This window comes from Neopelma chrysocephalum, unplaced genomic scaffold (genome assembly GCF_003984885.1).
Source record: "Neopelma chrysocephalum unplaced genomic scaffold, ASM398488v2 Primary Assembly neopelma1_22b, whole genome shotgun sequence".
NCBI lineage: Eukaryota > Metazoa > Chordata > Aves > Passeriformes > Pipridae > Neopelma > Neopelma chrysocephalum.
Genome location: NW_020897690.1, coordinates 6,684,469 through 6,709,566, shown reverse-complemented (window position 1 = coordinate 6,709,566; position 25,098 = coordinate 6,684,469). Strand labels below are relative to the sequence as shown.

General features: G+C 39.3%; 2 protein-coding genes across 3 annotated transcripts in view; one reads left to right on the top strand and one right to left on the bottom strand.

The window, feature by feature from the left end:
• Window positions 1-11,596, top strand: part of ERP44 (endoplasmic reticulum protein 44) — a 51,489-nt gene extending 39,893 nt beyond the window's left edge. Inside the window, exons 9-12 of the mRNA XM_027679032.1 lie at window positions 5,030-5,141; window positions 5,602-5,743; window positions 8,719-8,821; window positions 11,006-11,596. Of these exons, the coding sequence (XP_027534833.1) occupies window positions 5,030-5,141; window positions 5,602-5,743; window positions 8,719-8,821; window positions 11,006-11,107 (459 nt within the window). The 3' untranslated portion in view covers window positions 11,108-11,596. The remainder of the gene's footprint in view (window positions 1-5,029; window positions 5,142-5,601; window positions 5,744-8,718; window positions 8,822-11,005) is intronic.
• A 2,066-nt stretch (window positions 11,597-13,662) lies between these two features.
• Window positions 13,663-25,098, bottom strand: part of STX17 (syntaxin 17) — a 32,642-nt gene continuing 21,206 nt past the window's right edge. For both annotated transcript variants that reach the window (XM_027679054.1, XM_027679044.1), the window contains exons 4-8: window positions 24,835-25,054; window positions 19,495-19,613; window positions 19,362-19,412; window positions 17,311-17,397; window positions 13,663-16,598 (exon numbers count right to left, since the gene is read on the bottom strand). In XM_027679054.1, coding sequence (XP_027534855.1) covers window positions 16,359-16,598; window positions 17,311-17,397; window positions 19,362-19,412; window positions 19,495-19,613; window positions 24,835-25,054 — 717 coding nt within the window. In that variant the 3' untranslated portion in view covers window positions 13,663-16,358. The remainder of the gene's footprint in view (window positions 16,599-17,310; window positions 17,398-19,361; window positions 19,413-19,494; window positions 19,614-24,834; window positions 25,055-25,098) is intronic.

The window sequence follows — 25,098 nt, the reverse complement described above, 5'->3', positions numbered from 1 at the left end:
ATGTCTCTTTCAAGGTCCCTAATCCACTGCAAAGAACTTTGTATAGTTTGTTTTAGGCAGAAAATAGCTGTCAGATAATGTTTCTTCATCCTTTTGGAGCTTTTTGTTTAGACTTGAAATTCACTGGAGGCAGATTTGTTGTAGTTTCATACACTACCAAAGTAAGAGGCTGTAATTATAGAATGGCTAAGGCTGGAAAAGACCTCTGAGATCATCGAGTCCAACTCTTAACCCAGCACTGCTGTGTTCACCACTAAACCATGTCCCAAAGTGTCACATCCACGTGTTTGTTTTTTTTAACACTTCCAGGGATGGTGATTCTACCACTTCCTTGGTCAGCTTGTTCCAATACCTGACCACCCTTTCAGTGAAGAAATTTTCCCCAGTATCCGGTCTAAACCTTCCCTGTTACAACTTGAGGCCATTTCCTTGTGTCCTATTGCTTGTTACCTGGGAAAAGAGACCGAAACCCACCTCGTTACAACCTTCTTTCACGGAGTTGTAGAGAGCAGTAAGATTCCCCCTGAACCTCCTCTTCTCCAGGCTAAACCCTCAGCTCCCTCAGCTGCTCCTCATCAGACTTGTGCTCCAGACCCTCCACCAGCCCCATTGCCCTTCTGTGGACACATTCCAGCATCTCAATGTCATTCTTGCCATGAGGGGCCCAAAACTGAACACAGGATTTGAGGTGTGGCCTCACTAGTGCTGAGTAGAAGGGGGTGATTACTGCCCTGGTCCTGGTGGTCCCCCAGGTCCTCTCCCACCAGGCAGCTTTCCAGCCACTCTTCCCCTAGCCTGATGGCATTGCATGAGGTTGTTGTGACTCAAGTGCAGGACCAGCTTTGATGCATGTAGTCTGTAAGTATGTGTAGATGTGTAACACCTTGGGTAGGTTGTGTTATTCATCTAAAGTAAGTACATATTATTATGTGGATGTCGTGACTAAACAATACATTTAAGATCCAGACCTTGGAAAAAATGCTTCTAGTCAGGGTAGAAAACACCCATGTCAGGATGTCAACAACTTGAAAGAATAAAACACTTGTGAACTATCCTTTAGTTATAACTGTCTTTTGAAGTTTAATGTTAATGTTAGTGGTAGAAAAATATTACTGTATTAATCACTTCCAAAGCATTATCTAATAAACAAGCACATTAAATGGTGGCTGACCGCGGAATTGCAATTTTCTGGGAATGGTAATAAAAACTGTGATTTTTTTTTTTCAATCTGCATTTAAGCACTGCTACAATCTTAATCTTTTTTAGCTGCATGTGCTGTTTCCCTTGCTTTTCTTCTTTTGGCTGTAATTCATCAGGTGGAACTTGGCAATTTGCTTTTAAACATCTCATTTCTTCTCATTACCATTATTGTCTTTCGATGCTTTTTTGTTTTCTTTTGTAACTTAGTCTTCTTTCGTCTTTTTCCAACTCCATATTATGATTTTTCTTGTAAAATAAACAACAGGAAAAAAATCTTTAGAAAACTATCAAGTTTGTAGTATCTCAAAATGAGTATTTTGACACAGCCACAGCATCTGCTAGAAACTCTGCTGAGGTTTGTAACAAATTGCAGTATGTTGTCCACACTGGATGGGAAACCAAAGAATCAGTCATATGATTCATTCTCAGTTTGCACACTTAATTCTTTTCATCCTGAATCTACAGTGCATCTAACACTGCTGTTCTGGGCTCATGGAATGCTTCAGGTTTCATGGCGGAGGGAGAGACAGGGTGGTTTTATTACTTAAGCCATTTTGGTTGACTTTCTTCTAGTCAATCCTGCCAACTTTTATTGGAAAGTTCTGATACTTAACAAATCTTAATTCTTCATTTGCAACTCAATATGTAAAAGAATGCCACATGCTAACATCTCTAGAAATGTGTGATAGATTTTCAGAGTACTTTTCCCATGGTGAAAGAGGATTCTGAGCCTTAGAAGCCAAAGGTTTGTCATTGTCAGTTTGTACCACAGTATGTTGTGGGTTTTCTGGTTGTTCTCTTAACCCTTGATTCCTACTTACTTAGGTAGATAGAAACAATTCCAATGTGACATTTTACCTAGCAACATTTGTTTAAAAAATTCATGCTGCCAGTACCCAAACAAATTTAAACATGCCAAAATTGAGATATTTCTGCTTGCTTAGATTGTACAGTTACTTAAATGGGCTCTTACTTGTTGTGCATACTGCACAGCAGTACAGGGTAAAAATATGAAATACTGTGACTGTTAAGCTGTGTTTATGGTACTAGAATACCATATAAGTAAGATAAAGAATTCTTCCACAGACTTTAAATTAATTTTAAAAATCAAAATTGGTCTCTGTAAACTGCTGGTAGGTTTTCCCCTCATTTTCTTAATGCTTTCATTATCTGGTAAACATTGTGGGTAGGTAGATGCCCAATCTGAACAAATTCTTCATTGTGAGTTTAGACAACACATAGTAATAGAACTCTGAAGCAAGGTCTTCTACTTGAGGAGACTGTCCATTTAAGACAGTTCCTGACAAGAATAGGCTGCTGGAATCAGTGATTTTGTTCAGAAGAAATCACTGTTTGACTTGTAATGTGGCTGTTTAGTTCTGTGTTAAATGAATTGAGAGCAGCCCTGCCAAGAAGGACTTGGGAGTCTTGGTGGATGAGAGGCTGGACACGAGCCATGTACACTCACAGCCCAGAAAGCCAGTCATGTCCTGGGCTGCATCAAAAGCAGTATGGCCAGTGGGGTGAGGGAGGGGATTCTGCCCCTCTGCTTTGCCCTCTTGACCTATTGGAGCTAGTCCGGAGGGCCATCAAGTTGATCAAAGGGATGGAGCACCTCTTCTTTGAGGAAAAGCTAAGAGACTTGGGAATGTTCAGCCTGCAAAAGAGACAGCTTTGGGGTGACCTAATTGTGGCCTTCCAGTACCTGAAGGGAACTTACAGGAAAGATGGGGCAAGACTATTTACAAGAGCATGTAGCTACAGGACAGGGAGGAATGGATTCAAGTTGAAAGAGAGGAGGTTTAGATTAGATATTAGGAAAACAATTTCTACTGTGAGGGTGGAGGGGTACTGGAACAGGTTGCCCAGGGAAGTTGTGGATGCCCCATCCCATGCTGGAAGGAGCTCTGAGCAACTTGCTCTAGTTGAAAGTGTCTCTGCCCACAGCAGTGGGGTTAGAACTAGATGATCTTCAAGGTTCCCTTCCAACGCAAACCATTCTATGAATACAATGAATCTATGTGGTCTAATGATGCTGCTGAACTTCAAGTTTTTGAAAGGGTAAAAAGTTTCTCAAAGGCATACAGAAGTAACAAGAGAAGCTCAGATCTAATGAAAAATCTTTTGATATTCTTGGGGCCAAATGAAACAGCTTTTGAGGGAGCAGTCTAAGCAAATTAAATAGCTATTCTGCTTGCTGTGTCCTCATCAATGTGGCATGCTATGAAAGCTGGAATAGAAAAGCAAAGGAAGATACTGTATAGAAACCAGTTAGGGCCAAGATTAGCAAGGCATTCAAGCCAGCTGTCCTAACAACCTGTTTGGAGATGAATAGATCTTGTTAATGTAACTTGCTGAGGTTGTCCTCTTAGCTGCTTGCAAGCAAGAGGGGACCTTAGAGCCAGAACACAAAGCTCTGTTTAGGTGTCCCTCTGGAAAGGTACCTGGTGAAATGAGTGGGGAAACAGAGCCATAACTGCAGTGGTACAAAACAGATTTTTAGCATCCTGTAATAGGAGAGGACGCTGAGACCCAGCTGCATTTGTGCACATAAAAATGAGAATGAGCAAATAGGATTAGTTGTTGGTTTATAGATGAGTTGGGAAGATTGGATTTCAAGAGCACTGAAGTTATGAGGATCTGCTGTTAAAAGACCAGGCTTCAACTTACCTGATGGATTTGGTTGAAGGGAGAAGGACAGCCATTTCATGTGCACTGTGTAACTGGCTGCCTGCTGACAGGGAAAATGTTTCTTCCAACTTACTACAAATCAAAAATATCTGAAGAAATTTTTCTATTTGGTGACAGAATGAACCAGTGCTGTCTTTCTCAAAAAGCACAATTTTTATGCTGGTACAGACCAGAATCAAAGCATTAGCAGCACTTGCTTGTTACACCAGTTGTGCAAATGAAAGACATTACTCTAGGCATTTCTCTAGGCATGACTCTAGGCATTTCTTAGATGATAAATGATGATTTTTTTCAATCAGCCTGTAGCAAGTTGAGCTGATGTTCATAAGTGCCTAAAAATCACTTTTGAAGCAAGCAAGTGCATATTGTTTGTGTTTTGGATTTAAGTAAAAGAAAAATCCAGAATAAATTATTCAAGGAATTCCTGTATTTATGTGTCCCTGAGCACAGAAATTTTTTTAAAGGCACTTGGGCTGCAAGGACGCATTCCTATGAGGAATTAAAGTTTGCCTGTCCAACAAAGATTTGCATTTTTAATCAATTTTAGTAATATATTAGCCTGTGAATTTAGCAATAGTGTTACACAGATGACCAGTCAGGACACACTTACTGGCAGAAGAGCAGTACTTGATAACTGATATGGCTGTGTCATTAGTTTCTGATTTTTTCTTTATTGGGAAGAGGAGATAGGGTTATTTAAAGATACTTGTTCATTGTGTTATGCTAAGAAAGTACCACCTTACTACGTGAACAAGCTAGGACTGGGTCTAGAATACACCCTCAGCCTTTCATAGCATTTGATACTCAGGCCTTACTGTTGTTTCTATGAAGATGTTGTGTTTTCTCAGGATTGGGTTATTTCTTTCATGCAAGTATTCCAGTGCAAGTGTATCCCTTCCTAAAATGCTGATAATGAAATATTGTCATCCTTTATCTGCTGTATATGATAAGAGGAAGGAAGCATTGGTTAACTGTATCACTCAGGTATCTTAGAGGAAGGGTTAGCAGTTAGTCTTTAGTTTTTTTCTTTCGTCTGTTTTTTAAAGTAGAGATCTCGCTGAATTTGAAAATTCCTGGAATCGCTTAAGTGCCCTTAAGAAAAGAAAGAAATGTGATTTGTCCTTTGTTTTCTCTGCAGGAACTGACAGAAGAAGGCCTTCCTTTTCTCATACTTTTCCATATGAAAGATGACTTGGAGAGTTTAGAGAAATTCCAACAGGAGGTTGCACGACAGTTAATAGGTGAAAAAGGTTTGTAGTAACTCCCACTACTTCTTGGTTTTACTGGTATAATTTTTTTCCAGGCAACTCAGTAGAGCAGAAGCAAAGGCCAAACAGAATCCTAGCTTTACAACTCTTGAGACCAAAGGGCTTTATGCACTTCTGACAGTGAGGACTCACTCCTTTGGAAATTATTAAAATAGATACACAATTTATTAGTAAGTAACTGTTTTAGAAATCCTTCTTGGCTAAATGACTTAATGCATTTTGAGAGGGCATTAAACAAACTTCAGTTGGTAATATGGAAAAAAACCCCACTTTAAGAAAATCTGTTATTTTGGTTGAGTTAGTTAAAAATTTAGATCTATTTTCAAGTTTTGCATGTTGTATCTAATATTTCCACCTTTATAATAGTTATGAAAGTGGTTAGGGTTTCAAGATAATACTAAAAAAGATTTAATATGGATTTTTGTCTGCTCACAATTTTAAGGTACAATAAACTTCCTCCATGCTGACTGTGACAAATTCAGGCACCCACTCCTGCACATTCAGAAGACTCCAGCAGACTGTCCTGTCATTGCCATTGATAGCTTTAGGCACATGTATGTCTTTCCAGACTTCAGTGACTTGTCGTAAGTATTTTTCTTTATGCATTTTAATTTGAGAAGGACAAAGGAAAAGGCGTGTGCTCATACTTTAATCAGTACTATGGTAGGAAGATGAGTAAATCTGTGTGATTCAGTGTCAAATCCTAAAAGCAATATGAGTTGGTGTGAAGTCATTGTTTAAATGGAGTTGTATTACTTTATGCAAGAAAAGAATCTCAAGTTTTTAGATGCCACTCTTTTATTTCGAAGTTTTGCTGTTTTCTGTAGTAGTTAGGCACTTGCAGCCTGGCATGGTATTTTTAGTAGTGATCTAGATAAATCACTTAACTCTAATAGATTTAAAATACTCCATGGAACGTGTAAGTGCTGTTATTCAGGGATTACTGTAAAATGCACCATGTAAGAATTCCCAGCCTACTGCTTTGGCTTTTCCTGCTGCGCAATTCTAGCCTTCCTGCATTAGTCTAAATCTGGAAAGCTGGCAGAGAAATCCCTATTGTGTGGATTTTAGAAATCTTCCAAGTGCAACTTGGAAAATGGACCATCACTGTCATGTTTATCTGGATGAAATATGTGAGGGCAAAGTATGAGAATGCTTGGGTGTGATATGCCACTGTGATAATCCTCATTACATCAACCTGTCTCTTTATGTTGCACTGCTTTGGAAGCAGATGTTCTGTCTCTCATGGCTCAGTTGAGGAGTGACGATGTTTAAATGTTCTATTCAGGGGCTTTCAGCCTTATACAAGTGCTCTATCTTTGTCTTCTGGTTGGGTGTTAAAACTCCAGTTTCTGTCCTCAAAGGAAGTACCTGCACATGCACTGCCTCTTGAGTCCTGGTTGGATGCCTAGGCTGGGTATTTTGTTTTTGTCAAAGCCAAGGATTCAAAGCTCAGATTTAGCATGCAATGTGAATGTAATCCCATGTCTGATTCTGCCATTCCAGGAGGCATTTTTCTACCTGAAATGCTGACATTTGGAAGGAGGGTTTGAACTTAGCTGCTTTCTGTAATTCTCTACAGGCTTATTAAATGTGGTCTCAGTTTGATGTATCTTAAATAGTGCTTTTCAAATATCTGAAGCCATGTATGTTGAAATTCTGATAGTGACTATTGGTCTCCTTGTGTTCCTATTTGTGTGGAATATTGTGTTCACTGCACATGCCAGCAAAAAATAGCAGGATATTCACATTTTAAAAACACTATTTTTATTGCCATTTTTAAACAGCCCTAAAATAAATTAATATCTCTTATGTGGGCAATAGAGATGTTTAGTGGAGACTTTCATTTTATGTTTCTTATGCATTCTGTTTCTGTGAAACTGTCAGAATAATAAGAACTACTTGCTTGATGTGTACCAGTTGTTACATACAAATGAAGCTGGAAGAGATTGTCAGGATTGTAGACAGTTGCCTAACGATAAATAATTATTCAACCTTACTCTAGGAGTTTGAGCTGATACATAGAAATATCTAACAAACAGTTTGAAAACAAGGAGAGCTTGGAGCACCTGGGGTGATATCCTCTTGTGTATGTGGTTTGAATTTTTGTTTTGTTTTGTTTGTTGGTTTTTTGTTGGTTTTGTGTGGGCTTTTTGGTTTTTAATAATAAGTAGAATCTTAATTCTGAGACTTTCATCTACCTGTAAGGATATCTGTCAGTTTAGTACATTTCCTGGACTCTTTTACAAACTGGCCCCAGGCTGTCTCTTGTAATCTCAGTGTTGCCACCAGCCAATAGGGTTTGCATATGGCACTTTCAGAACTGGCCCACCAAAAGATTTCCTCTCTCCTTAGGAAGTTCATATTTTTTTGGAGAATGGGCATTTCATAGGCAAATGAGACCATCACTCAATATTTTACCATCAGCTTTGGCCACCCATCCCCATTCATCCTGCTGTTCCAGATTGGAAATGATAGCAAGGAGTGTTCAACTGTAGCTTCTGAGCAAGAACAGGCTGAGCCACATAAGGCTGTAGGTACCAAGTGCCCTTGTTGCATTAGGAAAGGAGAATGTCTCCAGCAATGTGCCTGACCTAGAAGAGGGCAGGAGCCCAAGGTAAAGCAGGGAACAGTAATTCTGCTGTCCCTATCACCAGGCTAGAATGAACCTCCTTCTCTCCATCAATACTAATTCCTGATCTTACCTGGGAAGGGAAGAGATCCCTTAAAGTACCACTGTAATACTGATCAGTTACAAACATTGCTTTAGTGATACTCTCTGATTCTATATTATGCTGCATTTTATGCACAGAGTTTTCTGATTATCTGAAATATTGCTGATAGCTTGTCTGACCACACTTTGTTCCTCTTTCCTAAATGTAATAGTTGGTTTGATGAAAGACTCTCTACAAAACCTGTCTCTATTGAGACATTACCTTTTGATTGCATGCATAGTGCTCGTTATAGTCTTTTATCTCATCTTTAATACTTACTAGATCAACTCTTCACTTTGAGATTTTTAGTCTATCTGACATTTCACAAATAAAATTGGATGCTGTAGTTTATCACGTTTGCTGTGGGTGACAGTAAGATGATCTCAATTTAGATTTACACTGATATCCTCTTAGGGCATATCTGTGGTGTATATGCAGTTGCTGAGGCAGTAGAGAGCCTTTCAAAGATGTTTTGTCAATACTGGTACCCAACTGTCATTTGTATCTGTAAACTGTGCATTTGGAACCTGCTGTTCCCTCTTACATTACAGTTAGTGGGGAGCTGAAGGGAGTATACAATGAAGTTATCTGCTGGTACAACTCTGTGGGAGTTATTGAAAAGATTAAATACTTGCTGTGTTCTCAAGAGACAGTGGAAAGAAAGAGAAGCTGGTAGGACACCTTAGCAAACCATTTGGCTTCGTGTCCTCTATTAATCACCTAAAAGTGGGCATAGTGTGCTAGATAAAGAAAAGTTGGCTACTCTAAACAGTGCATTTTAAATCTTCTGTGTTTGGACTTAACTTGTAATAAACATGTGGTGGTTTCTGTTTAATTTGTTCCAGAATTCCAGGTAAACTGAAGCAATTTGTACTAGACTTGCATTCTGGAAAACTGCATAGAGAGTTTCATCATGGCCCGGATCCAACTGATGTAGCACCTGGTCAGGTAAGGTTACAACAAATACATTTAATTTGGCCATAGTAAAGACTTTTTTTACTCCTCGTCAGAGCTGTACTTTTTAATATGTTTATAGTTTTAACCTCTGTCTCCTGAAAGAGAAATCTGTTTACAGAAGTGTAACATTGCCACTTCTGCTTGGCACTTCCTTGAACTTTCTTTGGGTAAAGGCAAGGAGAGCATTAGGGGTCATATGGTACCTGTTTGCCTTGAATAAGGGAAAATTATAAGAATATATATTTTCTCCACTGAAACAGATCTTGGGGTAGATGACTCTTCTGACCTCATAGAGCTGCTCTTATGTGACTTATGTGATTCTCATGTGACTTCAGTGCAAAAGTTGATACTACATCATAGCTGCGTTATTTCCCACATAACTCACTATTACAGTGTGCTTCTGAGGGGAAAGAGCAATTGGTTGAATGTTTTATATAGAAAGTTGCCAATCCAAGCAGGAGACAGATTCTTAGAGCATCAAGAAAAGATGGATAAGCAGTAATAGGCCTAATTGCTTTTATTAATGCAGTTAACAAATGGCATCAGTAGTGCTCACAGGCTGTACTTGTCAGTTTGGATTCCTCATCGTTCTTATGCAAGGTTGTCATGTTGTGTAATTACATGCCTGGAAGTCACTCCCTGGGATCTCTTCAGGAACACAACTACTAGATCCTTCTCCAGACAAAACTCAGGAGCACCTCAATGTCAGGAAAGAAAGGACATTACCAGCCCTGATTCCCTCTGCTTAGCCCAGTCTTCTGTGTCTTAATCAGCCTTGTATCTTCTTGATACACCACTCAGCTCATGTGCTTGGTGTCATGCTGAAAAGTGCAAATGTAACGGCCTGTCAAGGAACATTTTCATTACCTTGGGCACTGTCTAAAGAAATAACCATTTAAAACACTTTTTTCAAGTTATACATTGCATTGTCTGGGCTCAAGGAACCACTTTGGTCCCAGAGGAGACCTGGAGCTCTTGTTTTGGGGTGCCTTAAGCCACCTGAGAACCCATGGGTGAGGAACAGAAACTATTTATAGCTACAGGGTCATTTTGCTGCTTATCTCTGGGATGTGGTAAGGGTGGCACTGCACTAAGCCCTCTGAGTGCAGACACCTGTTGCCCTGCTTAAAGCTAAAAGATTTAAAAGCATGAAAGCCCTGGAGGGCTTGCCTTGGCCAGGAGAATGACTGCTTCTGAACGTCATCATGACTGGCCAAGAAAACACGTGGGCTGAACTGTCTCAGCAGTAATTCATTTAACCAGTAGATCCCTGTGTTTCTCCAGAATTTATTGAGCAACCAGAATTCAAGTCAACAGGAGGAGGTGCAGAAATGAGGGCTGGAGACTGAGACAGAGGCCAGGCAGTCTGTCAGCTTGGAGGGGGACAGGAGTGCATGAGGAAGAGACACTCTGAGGCACCTGCCAGGGAGAGAGGAATCTGCTGAGTCCCTGGATCCTGCTGCCTGCATATCTGGGCACAGGCATGGAGCCTAGAGCTGCAGGCTTGCTAGTCTCCATTCTGCCTTGAGAAATGCACACAAAACCTGGGATGTTTATGTTCTCATCTTCGTATGGCATCCTGCCATCTTGTGGATGTGCGTGTGATGGAAATCTGGCCTTAACTAAACTGGAGGCTGCTGGCTTAGGTCACCTATGTCCCTTGAATTGCATGGAGGGGCTTGTGTTGGGTTTTTTTTTGGTTTGGTTTGGTTTTGGTGTGGGTTTTTTTTTAGTTTCCATAAAAAACTAATTCTAAAATATTTTGTCAGCGATGGCCCTTTTGCTCTGGTGTATTTCATAAAACACACACACAAATTAGAATACCCTCAAAGCAAGTGGTAGACAGACTCAAGCAAATATACAGTGGGGTACATTTGAAATACTTCTAAGTGACTCGTACAGAAACTTGTGTGATGGCCATTATCTTTGCGATGTGCCAACAAAACGAATATCCTTAACTGAAAGTGCTTAATTAATATGTGTGCGTGTGTGTGTTCCTCCTACTTGGGGCTTATAATGTGCCTTCCAAAAAAAAAAAAACAACCCAAATTTAATTTGTGGGAATGCTGGACATTCATGTACTCCCATAATTAATGTTAGAAATTCATTTTATGGAGGTGAATGGTTATCAAAATTATTCTAACAAACAATTTTACTGTTTGTTCTGTTTTTCAGCCAATTCAGGATTTAGCAAGCAGCCCACCAGAAAGCTCATTCCAGAAACTGGCACCCAGTGAACATAGGTATACCTTGTTGAGGGAAAAAGATGAACTTTAAAAACTTGAAATAATCTTGCAAGCCTTTCAGACAGCAGCGTTGACTTCTGTGTGGTGGAAATAGTAAACCTATATTTTCATAATTCTATGTGTATTTTTATTTTGAATAAACTGAAAAACGATTTTTCCTCCCCAGGCTTGTAAATACATTTGTTTGGTGGGTCATTCTGTACAGCATCTTTCAAACAGTACATTCTTAATGCTATAGTAAAATATCAGAGACCCATCCAGACTCTTGATCTAACTCTGTTCTGTAAAACTTTTATAATCCAAATGAAGGTATCCTTGCCAGAGACATGCTGTTAACTTGCACTATCCCATTAAATAGGACTTCTGGGTTGTTTTCTGTGTAACCTTGGTAGTATGTGCTTTTTCTTCTTCATGTGAACAGCTATCCTGGTAATCTATTTCTTTGTCACATTTTTCTCCAACTTAAGAGGGTCTTCTATTCTGGATACTTGGGAGGGGAATAAATTAAAGTTTTACAGAATCTTGTGTGGTGATTTACTGGCTGTAAATGTCCAAGCAATTAAACAAAACTGAATATTAAAATACCAAGTGAGGAAAGGAAAGGTTTCAATGATAATGGCTGTACTTTGAATGAAGGGACTGTATTGACCTACTCTGATTTCTTGGAATTAAGATTGCTGTGTTACCCACATGGTTGTGTTAAAAGAACACGAATGTTGGAAACCCTTCATAGTAAGAGAGGACTGGGGCTGGCCTGGCATCTGAGTTTTGTCAGTCCCAAATTAGTATCTGTATGTATGTTAGGATTAGTCTCTGGGGGTTTTTGTTAGTTTGTTTTTCCCCCAGATCCCTGCCTTCCTGGCAGACGCTTACTGTTCAAAGAACCACTGCAAATTTTCTGTTACTCTCTTTGTCTGGCTTGTGCCTTACTTATTGCATAATCTTTGCATTCTGCTCTGAAGAAGGAATTACTGCTTTTCCATTACAAACTACTCCAGCATATGGGCTTTTCTCAATGAATCTTCAAGCTGCTGGGTGAGATGAACTCATAGAATCTGTAAGATGGAACAGCATCTGTTAATTTGTGGAGCATTGTTGGAGATAAATTTGTATAGTACATTTACGACAAAGAATCAAGGACCTGACTTGGGCCCCCAAGGTTTAGTGTCCTTAGAAGTGAGCTTGTTCTCTGGACAGGGGGAACACTGGGTTCAGGTTTACTTAAAGGAGCGCCCCAACCTGTGTAGTAAGTGTTCAGGATTCCTTCTGCCTCTCAGCCACAGATGCCACCTGGTCAGTTATTGACAGAAGACTTTCATGGTCTGGTGAAACTGTGGCAAAAGTTGATCCCAGGACAGCCTCCTGAATCAAGCCCCTGCAGCACCAGGAACAGGAGTTTTCTAGGGAGCGATTCTGAGGACAGAATCACTAGTACCCACCTACGCTAAGCTACAGCAAACTGAGCAGCTGCAGATTTGAGAGCTGAGAAAAGTATTGCAAGGTTTTGTTTACAGGTATACTTTTTTGTTGGTTTTGTGAATCTGCATTTTTGGCCTTCTGTTCTGTTCTCCATCTCATGCCAAATCAAGCATTTTTGGCAGCTGAGTCATACTGCCTTCCAGTTGTAATCTAAAGATGTGAGCTGGTTGTGGTTTTAAGGCTGCCACTTGTTTTTTTACAAGTGGTGCTACACAATTCTGGCACCCGAAATTTTAGTCAATTCCTGCATGGTGCCTGCAAGTACTCATCTTACTCCTCTAAGGTTCCAATTTTTCCTTGGGCTTCTTATTTATAGATGCTGTTTGGTGGGAGATGTCAAAACTTCTCTTTCTGGAGGAAAATGCTTCCTCATAATCCACCCAGCAGTCCAGGGGCAGGTACTTTCAGCTAGAAAGAGATGAACACTCTCTGCCAACCCCCCTTCCTTAATCCAAGTTTGCTTTTCAGACTAAGGACTTGTTCCCAGAGCTTTAGCGTCCCAGCACTAGGTGGACAATTAGCTGTAACACGTAGTTTCATGACAGTTACACACTACAGTAATTTCAGTGTGTATTCACTGGAGCTGGATCTGCTTCTCCTGGGTTATGGATGACTAGCGACCTGGCTGTGACGGTGTTCAAGTGACTTTTCTATTTGCAAGCAGAAGATTGAACAGCTAAAGCCAAGCTGTCCTTGCCTAACATGCTGCTGAGTGTCACTTGAGCTTTTATGTGTCTGGTGATACAGAGAATTTGCCTGGAGAGAGCAAGTGCTGGACAAAATCTGAGTTGTGTTTCAAATTGAGCCGTTTGACTCTGATCATCTGCATCTGTATTTTAACCATTTGGTGCTCAGCTTACCACTCCCTTTCACACTTCTTAAGGCTTACATGGGAAGTTGTCAAAAATATTAGTATTATCCCTATATGGAACAAAAGTATTCCAAACTCTTTTTAATTGAAATTGCTAAGTCCATTTCTAAGCTAGCATGTGTGTACAAGTTACCAGATGCAGGTGGCATTTTAGGAACTTGTATTAATTTCAGTCAATGTAAATATTGCAATAGCTGAAGCATGTGTTTGGTAACTCAATACAGGATTCTTAAATCTTGGTAGTGCAACTGTTTTAATAATATAAAATTTGGGAGGGATTAATCTTTTAGATGCTGAAAGGAAATAAGCCCCAACGTTCTCAGTAAATGTTACAGCCAGTCTCATAGGAAAAAACTTTTATTTGGTCTGAAAGAGTTATTTATTTCTTACAATTCTTCTGAATAACATGCCTAGCAATTTAAATGCTAGTTTGGTTACTCAGATGCTGATGTTTCTTCACATATGTAAATAACCCACCTATTTTAAAAAATCGTAGCTTAAATAATAGACTCCCACATCTAGTGTGTACACAATGCTTTGAAAATTGCTTCCTTAAAAACGCAAGGGGGAAGAATAGTTCTCATGCTAGACATTTCATAAACTGAGTGCAAATCAAGCTGAATTTGTATAAGCTGGGGTAGGAATTCAGTCTTAGGAATTTAGATTGTCCTGGCATTAATCTAGCATGGGGGGAGAGGATGGAGTCTGCAAGATTGCTGATGTGGCTGCTGTCATTTAAATGCAGGAGGTTTCACAGCATATGACAGGAAAACAGATACAGCAGTTTAAAATCATACAAAGAATCAACCACAGTTTTTGATTAAAAACACTGTTTTTTCTTAGTGTCTTCCTTTAAATGTAGAAAATAAATATCTAAGGAATGAACAGCCTATGAAGTTGTTACACGCTCATTAACTCTGTTTACAGCCAAAGTAGATGCATTTAAAGAAAAGTGCTTTTTGCCGGTCAGGAGCAAATGAGCTGAATTACTCGGGTCATGTTTTGCACTCCAGCTGATTTTTACCGTGGCTTTAACAAATGCAGTTTTGACAATGTCTGCAATTACTGGTGAAAACTGTTCTTGCACACATTGCTTCCCTGAGCCTCAGACCTACTTAAAATAGATGTAATGTTCTGGCTTATAGCAATTTCAGTATTTTAAAAGCAATAAGGAAGAACTGCTCAGAAGAAGTTATTTGTGCTGTAACTAACAGTTGCTTACAATGTCTCTAGGCACAAAAACCCATCATCTGTCATTAGCAGACAGTGATTTCCAGTGATGATATCAAAGTAGTGGTTATCGACAAGGAGCTCTTTCTATAGGATGCTTCCTTGGACAGTGTTCCCTGCTAGGGAGCCTTATCTAAACACTGACTTCAGTGTGCACCTAAATAAAACTGAACTCAAGCAGAGCTCAGGATGAATTGACCAATCTAAGAACTTTAAAAAATGGTTTCCAAACCTCAATTTCTGTTCCCCCTAAACAGTAGCAGCAGTAGTCTGGGAACTGTCCTGAAAGTGCCAAACAGTAGATTATGTGACAATAGTACAATTATGTGACAATAAAAACACGTTAACACTTCTGTATTTAACAATAGAAGCTTCAGCAGCAACAGGCTTCTTAAGGGTGGTAAGATAATAAGTATCCACTATAAAAAGCCAGCAGAAGCAGCATCTCACCCCATAACAAGCTCCACAGCATGTCCCAAAATGTGTAAAAGGCTCAGCAGCTACTCTACAGCGTGGGTGGAAGCAGATGTTTTGGCACCGGATGCAAGAGGTGTGCAGCTGCCCCAAACACCCGTGGTTGACATGGTAAACAGTATCAGGTTGATGTTTTCGACAGTCCCACCCTCTGGGGATGCAGCCGGCACTGCCACCATGCAAGGGGCCTCGCTGCCTCAGCCGCCACTGACCTGGTGCCTCATGTCACCCTTGAGGGAATAACAGACTGTTGAGGAAGTAGGCCTGGCTGCAGCACTGCCTTCCAGGGAAGCTGTTCAGCTCTCCCACCGGAGTGCTGTTGGTGCCAGAAGATGAGATGCAAGGGCAACATCTTGCAGAAAGTGCTGCTTAAGCAAAGTGAGGCTTCAGGTTCAGAATGCCAGAGCTTGGCTCTTCACCCTGTATGGTGTTCTCAGGACAAGCCAAGGAGCTGAACAGCTATGGAAAATTATTATCCTCCAGTAGCAGTCCTGCGGGGTTGCTGCTTAGACTGTTTAATTCATAACTACACTTTGAGCAAGGTGAGAAGTTCACAAATTTTAAAAAAACGGTACCTGAAGAAGAGGAAAAGCTGGTTCTGATGCTGATCTGATATGGCTGATGGAGGCAGATGTGATATATGTGATACATGATATATACGTGACTTTTTTCCACATTGCTCACCCAAGATTTTCACCTTCTCTTATGAAATCTGATACTTCCCTGTGCATTACTAAACACACATAGTCAGTCATATCCTAGGGATGTACACAGGAAGAGTTTGGGAATCCGGATAAGTGAAAGTAAATTTAAAATAACCATGAAAGATTGATGGCATTTATTTCCTTTTTTTTGGAGCACTACCATAAAAGCTCCAGCTTCTCGTGGCATTCATGGGAAAGCACTAGGGTTTTCCAAGTATCTCTCTTTAATATTGTCTGCAAGATGGTTTGTGCAAATTTGGCATGAAGCACCAATCACCCATCATTACAGCTGTGCATATAGCTCACTTAAGAATTTTATAATTAAAACTTACCCATATAATTTTCAAAGGACTGATGTCACCATGTCTGAAAAGACAAATTCTGACATGACTGTTTCAGCCCTCCCAAGGAACAGTAATGTCATCAAAATTCACACAACTCAGCCTTGTATTTAAAGCATAAGGCTGCAAGTCTGTCATTAGCACGGCTACTACACTTGTTCCTGGCCATAATGAATTGATACTTCAGCTGGATTTTTTGGCACTTTGGTGAGAAAGCTCTGGACAGCTGGAAGAGACCTGCTCAATCATTTTTTGTTTTTTTCTTTGTATCAATTTTCCACCTGTGAAGCCCAAAATCCCACCGCCAAGTGCAGCTGCAATTCCTGCCACTTTGAAGCCTGCAAGGAGACCAATGGGACCCCCCACCACTCCACCAATGACTGCACCTGCCACAGGCAGAGCTGCCAGCTTGTATTTTGCAGCCTGTAAAGGAAAAAAAAAGTATAGTTAGAATACTTGCCTGTGGCGATGTGCATTTTTCCCTCACTGCTCTTGGCAATTACTTGAATGCTCAGTGATAAATAAACTTTACAAATTAGTATTTAAAAAAAGATGCTCACCTATCCCACATGTATGACAGAAGGTACTAAAACAATTCAAAATTGAGCTGTCTCATGTATGCAGTTGTGAACCAGGTCCTTTCACATGGTTCTGGCTGATTATGTACACTGGGTATTACCTGGTCACCATCATTAAATCAAACAAGAAACTGAGAAAATGCTCAGACTTTTCGTAACGTGTCTGACTCAAGGCTTGGGGCTTATTTAGCAACTGACATCTACATGGAATGGTACGGAAATTACGTGTTGTCACCAACCTCTTGTTTTATGTTTATGTGATTCTTGTGAGCCAGTCACTGAATGTGCTTGTCTTTGCAAGTAAACCAAAGTAGCCTCAAAATAGCACTAAAAAAAGCCCCCCCAAAATTAAATAATTGTATTTCCTTGTAGCCTGGATATGATAGAAAATTACAAGAGAGATCGATTTTTTTTCCCTGCTACCTGTGGGTCATTTCTTCCTTATTTCCTTAATTGCTGGTTCCCTCAGCATTAAAGACGGCAGATCAATTGGGTTAATACAGAGGATTGCTGGGAGGCAGAGTACCATTGATTCACCAGCAGGAGCAGATCCCTACCTTCCCCAAGTTTTTGGTTCCCTCTTCAACATTCGCAGCAGCACTGTTGACATGGTCTTCAATCCTGTCAATCTTCTCCTGCTGAGACTAGATGCAAAGGAATTATGAGTGAGGTAACCTGCTGGGAAGCAGCAGCGAGCCAATACACACCATTTTAATGCCTGTAATCAGGGCCCCACAGCCGCTTTCATCTGCTGCACACTGCACCCAGCAGCCTTAATGGTGCTTCATGATTAGCATCTGATAACCTCTGCTGAAACTCCACACTTATTTTACAAAAATGTAAACTATTAAGTAGTAATATGGTGGGGGTATTAGACAATGTCTTGGTGCACTTAGAGAAACAACCCAAAACATATGATTTCTAAATCTTTTCTGTAAATAGATAAATTTGCATTCCGAAGGGAAGAACAATCCGAACTAGCCTTTTCGTTTCCTGCTGAGTTTCATGTTAAAAAAATATTTTATAAAGAGCATTTATAAGATCAGTACCAACTCCAACATGCAAAGCTGCATCAAGAAATCTAAGCAGAAGTGTTTAATTATGACATTATAAAACAGTGACTTAATTTTACAAATAGTGACAGTACTGAAAATATACTTGATGTTGCTCTGTATTTACTGTTTGATTTTACAAAAACACTCCATCCTTTCTCCAAATGCAGATTCCCCTGCAGTGTCTCTCCGGGAACACTGGAGCAGAAGATAAAGGGGTCTGTGGGTTTGTTTGTTCTTATTTTAATCTCAGCAGTACCCAGCCTGTCTTATGTCACAAAATAATGAGATGGCTGATTTTCAGCTTAAAATAAAAGGCACTCTGTTTTGCTTCTTTCTAATTCAGAAACTGCTGAGTCCACCAGCTCTTGTATCTTCATCTACTATGCAGTCCACACACTTTAGATACTTAGTATTATATCTAATGATAGTTACGCGTAAAATCCAGAAATCCTGGGAGCAGGACCTGTTGCTTTAACCTTTAGGACACTGATTGAAAATTTTTGCAGTCCCTCTCCAGCCTAATGGTTCTTAGTGGTTTTTTTTGTATAGGTGATGCAGCACATACTCCAGCTTATTTATCCCTACTAACCCAATAGCAAAGAAATTAAAGAACTCTCCTAGGAGATGGTAATTGTGCATTTAAATTCCCTGTGGCACAGGAAGAACTAAACATTGGGAACTGAGTGTGGATGATGAAGACATTTTGGCAGTATTGTGAGAGCAGAGAAGGAGCACGATAAAGGTGAGGGATTTTTCTAGTACTCCTGATTAAGTGAGAAAAAGTACCTGGGAAACACCCACGCTGTGCAGTGAAGGCTGTTGCCACCATTACAGTTAGAAATCATACAAATTAATGGGTAGAAATCTGCAGACAACACTAGAGCTTCTACTGAGGTTCAGTTTGGCCAGGCCACGTGCAATGGCCAGGACATTGTAGTTGTTCTGGTCACAAAACTTAGGAGCAACTACCAGCGCTAGTGCTGTAGCAGCAGACTACTGCCTCCTCAGAAAGTTACCTTGACAGAGCCTGAATCCACAGGAGAGCCACAAAGACACCTGTAGCAATGAGTCACTGATGTAGGGAAGGAAGAGCTGTTAGTTTTCTAACCAGACAGAGCAGCAAAGTAGTTAAACTAATGCTTTTGGACATTCTTCTTGTAAATATTACATGCATCACTTACGACTTTAGAAAGTGTCTAATGTCTCATCTTGGAAACTATAGTTGTATTTACCATAGGTCCCAAGTAGCAAAGACAGCACCTTTGTTCAGGCATCTCAGCTCACTGTGGGGAAACTGCTCTGCCTCTACTGGCATCTTGAAGTTCCTAACAGTGACTAGGATTTTGTAGTCTTGAATATTGGACTGAATAAATGTTATTATTTTGTTAATATTATTTTGCTGTTCTGTCACTTTGACAAAGTGATACTAGCTCAGTCTGAGCAGACTATGGGCAGAAGTATTGCTCATCTTTTTTTGTCCCCACCTAGGAGTTACCCATTCACCCTCTTTTTGCACAAGACTGCGTAGGATAGAACACAGAATTAATACTTACACTGACTAAGAGAGAAAAATCAGTCACCAATTGGCTGAGCTCAATCAAGTCCTACAAATGAAAAGCAAATGTTATTTTGTAATAGTTGCTAAAAACAAGAGGATCAATGTGCAGTAAGGGAGTTCCAACATACCCCTTCTAAATTTTCCCAGGATTCGGCTGCATTTTCTTCTTGAGGTATTTCCGGAAGGCGGGAGTAGATCTGGATTAAACTTTGGGAGCCGTCCTTCACTTCCATGTTATATAAAGTTTCTGAATCAGAAACAGGATGTTTATATAAATGCACTGAATCAGAATGCAGGTGATGTGCGAACCTTCTCACTCTTAAAGTTTCTCAAGAGTAAGCTGATACTTGACCTAATTCAAGCCAAGCAACAGCCCTGAAAATGATCATATGGGGGAAGTCTTACAGCACTAGACAGTTTCTTAAAAGGATGTTATTGACAAAGAAATAGATTAATTTCCATTAGCACACTTTCACAACCAGTTCTGAGAATGATATTAAATTATACTCCTGAATTCAAGATCATTTAATTAATTTTGTATCGACCAGGCTAAGAAAACTGAGCCTGGGACAAAAAATTTTCATTTACATATGACACATAAAAGCACTGCACTTCCAAAACTGAGCAGACAGTTCTTCACTTTACGATAGATTATCATGCCACTGGTTTGATTTTCAGCCATTTGGGACTAAAAGAATCTGGAGGAAAAGACTTCCAAAGTAAAAGCAGTGAAAACCAAGTAACACGGTGCCCAGCATTCAGTGCCTGATCTGGTTGGGTAATGGAACTGTGAGGATGACAAACATTTGCAGCTCAGAGCTGTACAGGAGATATTCTCAAGTAATTCTTACTTTCTAAATCATCTGGTCTGAATGCTGACTGATGTACATTAGGGCAAAGTACAGTGGAAAAAATGTACAGTGGAATGACAGACAGTGAGGTGGCACACGGGAGAACAGATGCAATGAACAGACACACACGTACCTCCTCCACTCAAAGAGCCCGCTCTTGAGCCATTACAGATGTAATAGACGTGTGTGTAATTGTGGACAAGTAATTAAGTGATAATAAAGAATAATAACAAACAAGTTTGGCTTTTTGTAACAAGGATTAAGGAAGAGAGCTTGAGTGTCTGAAAGGCAGACTGGAGAACTTATGTAAACACAGTGCAAAGATCATGTTAATTCAGACAACTTCAATTTCTGAAGGGAGATCGCTACTTTAGTAGGACACGTGTTTCCTTCCTTGGGAAGGTAGTCTCAAGAAAAAGCTTATTATGGGGAAGGCTGGTTAGATGTGTCACAACATTAAAATGTAAATACTGTATTAAAATCTGTAGAATCAATGAATGTGCCAAGGTACGATAATAATATTATAGAATTGTTACAACAACAGATATGAACAACGGAAAACAAAAAATATATTCATTAAAAAGTCAGTAACAGTGCATGCTTATTCATGGAATTATTCTAAGATAAAATAAAAATTATACATTTTCATAACATTTGTCCATTTCTCAACATTTTTATCCCAGTATCTTAAAACGCATTAAGGACCTAATCTTCTTCCTCTCAGATCAATAAAGTTTAACATCAATGAAGTTGATATTCAGTTGATAATTACTAAGTAAGCAGAGTAACAACCATGCAATAAGCAATTTGGGGTTTTAATTTGGGCTTGGTTTTTCTTTCTAATTATTTCTACTCCTTTTCCTACAAGAATCCAGACGTGGAAGGTACTTCACATTCTACAATCATCACCTGTTCTTCCAGAACATATTTTTTATTTATAACCTCAGATTAATTAATGTTTTATACTCAGTTCTAAAATATTGTTTTCCCCTTTTCAGTATAATTAATCATGTATCCAAACGTGTGCATTTTTGAGAAAACAGTTCTGCTACATACTCTGACATTTATCATTGGTTTTGAGTATTTTATTCCATTTCAATCCTACACAATCCTACTTCAAAATCAAGATTCTTCTCCCAAGAAAAGTGTACTCTTCCCTAATCAGCCACATGCATGCTAAGTTGGTTGAAATTAAAATATTCATAATTCAAAAGTAAAATAAAAAGCTCGCTAAGCAAAAACTGCCTCCTCACAAGACTGCTCTGGTCTGTCCCTAACAAAATTGCTGACCTATTGTAGAAAAGCACATCCTTGAAAGTGTATAAATGATACCGAAGTTTTGCATTACACTCATTCAAGAGAAATTAAAACTGTAAGTAGGTTTACATCTTATCATTTTCTAATAACTAAAATTAGTGGGAAAAAACTCCTCAAGAAAATTCTTAACTCACTTCAAAAAACTAAGGTAAAGAACAAGAAGGGTAAGAGGTGGTCACATTTGGACTGAAAGTATGAGTAAGAAATTTATATTCACTAGTTCACTTTTTATCAAATCTAACCAATATTAATAGAACTGAGAATGGAAGTGGCTCCACAAGTTCACTTACAGCATTTCCACAGAAATGCAATAATACAAAACACCTTCGCAGATTTCACAGAGCGGCTTTGCACCTCATTACACTTGAGATAAAAATCTAATGTTCTGGAAGATTCAATATGTTGCTTAGAAGATTTTAGTAATTTTAAGAGTGGAGTCTCACCTTTTGTTAATATTTGTTTAATATGCAATTAAATTCCATTTCTATTGGCCCTCAGCTGAGGGTAGTGAATGGGGGAAGGGACTGTATCATATCACTGACATGTCTTCTAAATGGGAGATTTGAATTTGTAAACTCCTTCCTTCTCTACCAGATGGGAAGCAACATGCTACAAAGAATGGGTGTACTGAAGCTCCTTTGATTAAGATCAACAGCCAAGATTTGCTTTCAAGACTGCAGCCTCTAAGCACAAAAGAATAGCAATATATTGTGTCTGTGTTAGCAATTCAACAGAGCTGCTTTCACGGGCAGGCAAACTTGAAAAAATATCTGTTTAATTGTATTTAGTTGTCTGCCTGTCTGTCTGTTTCACTTTAAATGGGGTGAATTATTTCCATATTCATTTCTGTTCCCATCCCAATCTTTCTGATCAATGTCTTGTCTTTCTGAAGTGCTGTTACGCTCAATGTCCTCCATACTTCAAAGGTATTTCAGATTTCAAAAGCAGCCCTGTTCTTTGAAATTAAACTCTGGTTCCCATTTGCCACCTGTGTAACTGTTAGAAAAGCAATATAAGCCAGGACAAGGCCTTTCCAATTAAATACCAGAATATACTGAGAACAACTGCAGAAGGTTACCAAAAAAAGAAGTACCTTAAATTTACTTCGGATAGTAACAGAGAAGAGGTCACAAATAGACTGAAAGTAATGGCTAATATGTATGAAAGGAATCACTGAATACTGAAGACAAAGTGCTCCCCCCAAAAGAGATGTCAACAAATTAAGCAAGATTATTAAGAGAAACTATGTGGAAGAAGTTCCTAAAGGATAAAGGACTGCAGAATTGCTGGGAGACACTAACAAAATAGGCTACACTGAGGATGACACCGAATTGTCCTGATGCAGAGGAAGATGTTTATGGCTTCACCAAGAGTACTTCAATGCCCTGGATGTCAAGAATTTGACACACAGTATGAGTACAAGGAATAATATAAGCACAGAGAGTTAATATCAGAAAAACTAGGACATAAATAAATTTCAACCAGCAAGGAACATAAATGGTACCAAGGAAGTTTCTATGAATGCTTTTGAAGTTAGAGGAAGAAAAATGAAGTGTAAGCGCATTGCCAGGCAAAGAAAGAAATTACAGATGACCCGAAGAAAGATTCAGTCAGTCTTTATGCAAACAGGTAGATGTCATCAGGTATTGGATGCAATTAATTTAAAAACGAAAGAAAAAAAGAGATAGGCTGAAACATAATGAGAACAGGTTAAAAATATTTAGATGAGCTAGGTCTATTTAGGGCCAGAAAGTTTGATGAAATTCACTCTAGAACACTTAAGAAACTGCCTCTGAAAGTTCAAGCATATTTTTGAGAACTCGAATAAGATGGTCTCAGAGGGCTGCAAGAGAAGCAATTCAGTTATCTGAATCAGCAGAATGCAGCAAACAGTCAGACTTTGAAATCCACGAAGATACTAGGACAAACTACTAAACAACCAACTACAACATGCTGAAGGTGTTGAAGAGGTCAAGATTCATATGTTAGAAACCTAACAGCCTTTTTTGATGGCCTTGTAAGAAGATAGAATGTTTACAATGAGGGTGATGATGCACTGGCACAGGCTGCCCAGATAAGTTGTGGATGCCCCATCCCTGGAAATGTTCAAGGCCACACTGGATGGAACTCTGAGCAACTTGTTCTGGTGGAAGGTGTCTCTGTCCATGGCAGGGGGCTTGGAACTAGATGATCTTTAAAGTGCCCTTCTAACCCAAACCATTCTATGATTCTCTATTCGATATATCTTGACGTTCACAAGGTTTTTTGATACTACTGCACATGACATTCCTGAAATCAAGCCCAGTCTTCAAATCCTCTTTTCTCCCTGCTCAACCATGAGACTTGCTAGCTTGTTAATCACGCTTGAAAGACTTCTTAAAGTTCTGTATGCAGCAACAAGAAGGGTCATAAAATCAAATCTGATGGCAGTTTCTTCTACAATGCCACTGACTGAGAATGCTCTTTTGATTTTAAGACACATGCAACATTCAAACAATTCTGAACAGTACTGCTACTGGAGCAATCAAATTAATTACTGGTATGTGGAAGGATTTAATCCTGATGTAACCAACTTTCTCACAGATCATTAGGAGAGAACACTGGTTGGTACCAGGGCAAAATAAAGTCAGAATGCTAGAACAAGGAAAGAAAGACATTTCATACAGAAAGGTGGGAAGAACAGCAAACATATCTGACTCATAGCATGTTATAGTGTGTTTTCAAAATCTTTTATTTGAATGGATTTGTGCTCTTTTCTTCTTTCTTGTTAGTTACCAAGTTAAAATGCTACAGGAAGACATGTTCTCCTTACCTAGAGACTTGCTCCTCTTTTCCATATATTTGAGCAGTGGCGTATTGTACTGCCTGTCATTTAAAAATCATTTTCTTCATGATGTTTCTTCAAGCACTAATTCAACGAAAACGGCCTAAATGATTACTTGCACATGATGAAATGATTTGCACCGGGGGAAAAAAGAAGTCAAGCTACCATGAAATATGAATGTAAGTATTCTGCTTCCTAGGAACAGTCCTCTATTTCAAGATCCAAGGCTACAGTATCTTTCTCATGGAAGGCCACAACTATTTAACTTCTTAAGATACTTAAGCATTTTCCGCTTATCAAAAGTCAGTCACAGGTCATGACAAAAGTGTGATATATGAAAAGAACTCTACTTCTTGATTAACAGCTATTATTCAACTGAAATCTCATTTGTTTACTTCATTTACATCTGGTCAGCAAAATTCCGTACTGGATACAATGATAAAGATACAATAAACACAGAAATTAAATTCTACTACCTCCTCCTACAGTTGCAGATCTGGTTAAAGAGGCATCCTCCTGTCCTTCAAGTTGCCTTCTAAGTTCTTCTGCAGATTCGGAATGCAGCTGCAGGAAGTCTTTAATGGCAAATGAAGCTTCCTCTTTAACAGGATTTATCATTCTCTGCAGACCTGGGATGTCTTCCTGTCGGACTCGCAAACAGAGTTTCTCCATCTCTCTTATGTTGGCACGGAGTTGCTGTAAACAGTATTAAGAGTTATTTTGTAGCCAACAGAATATTT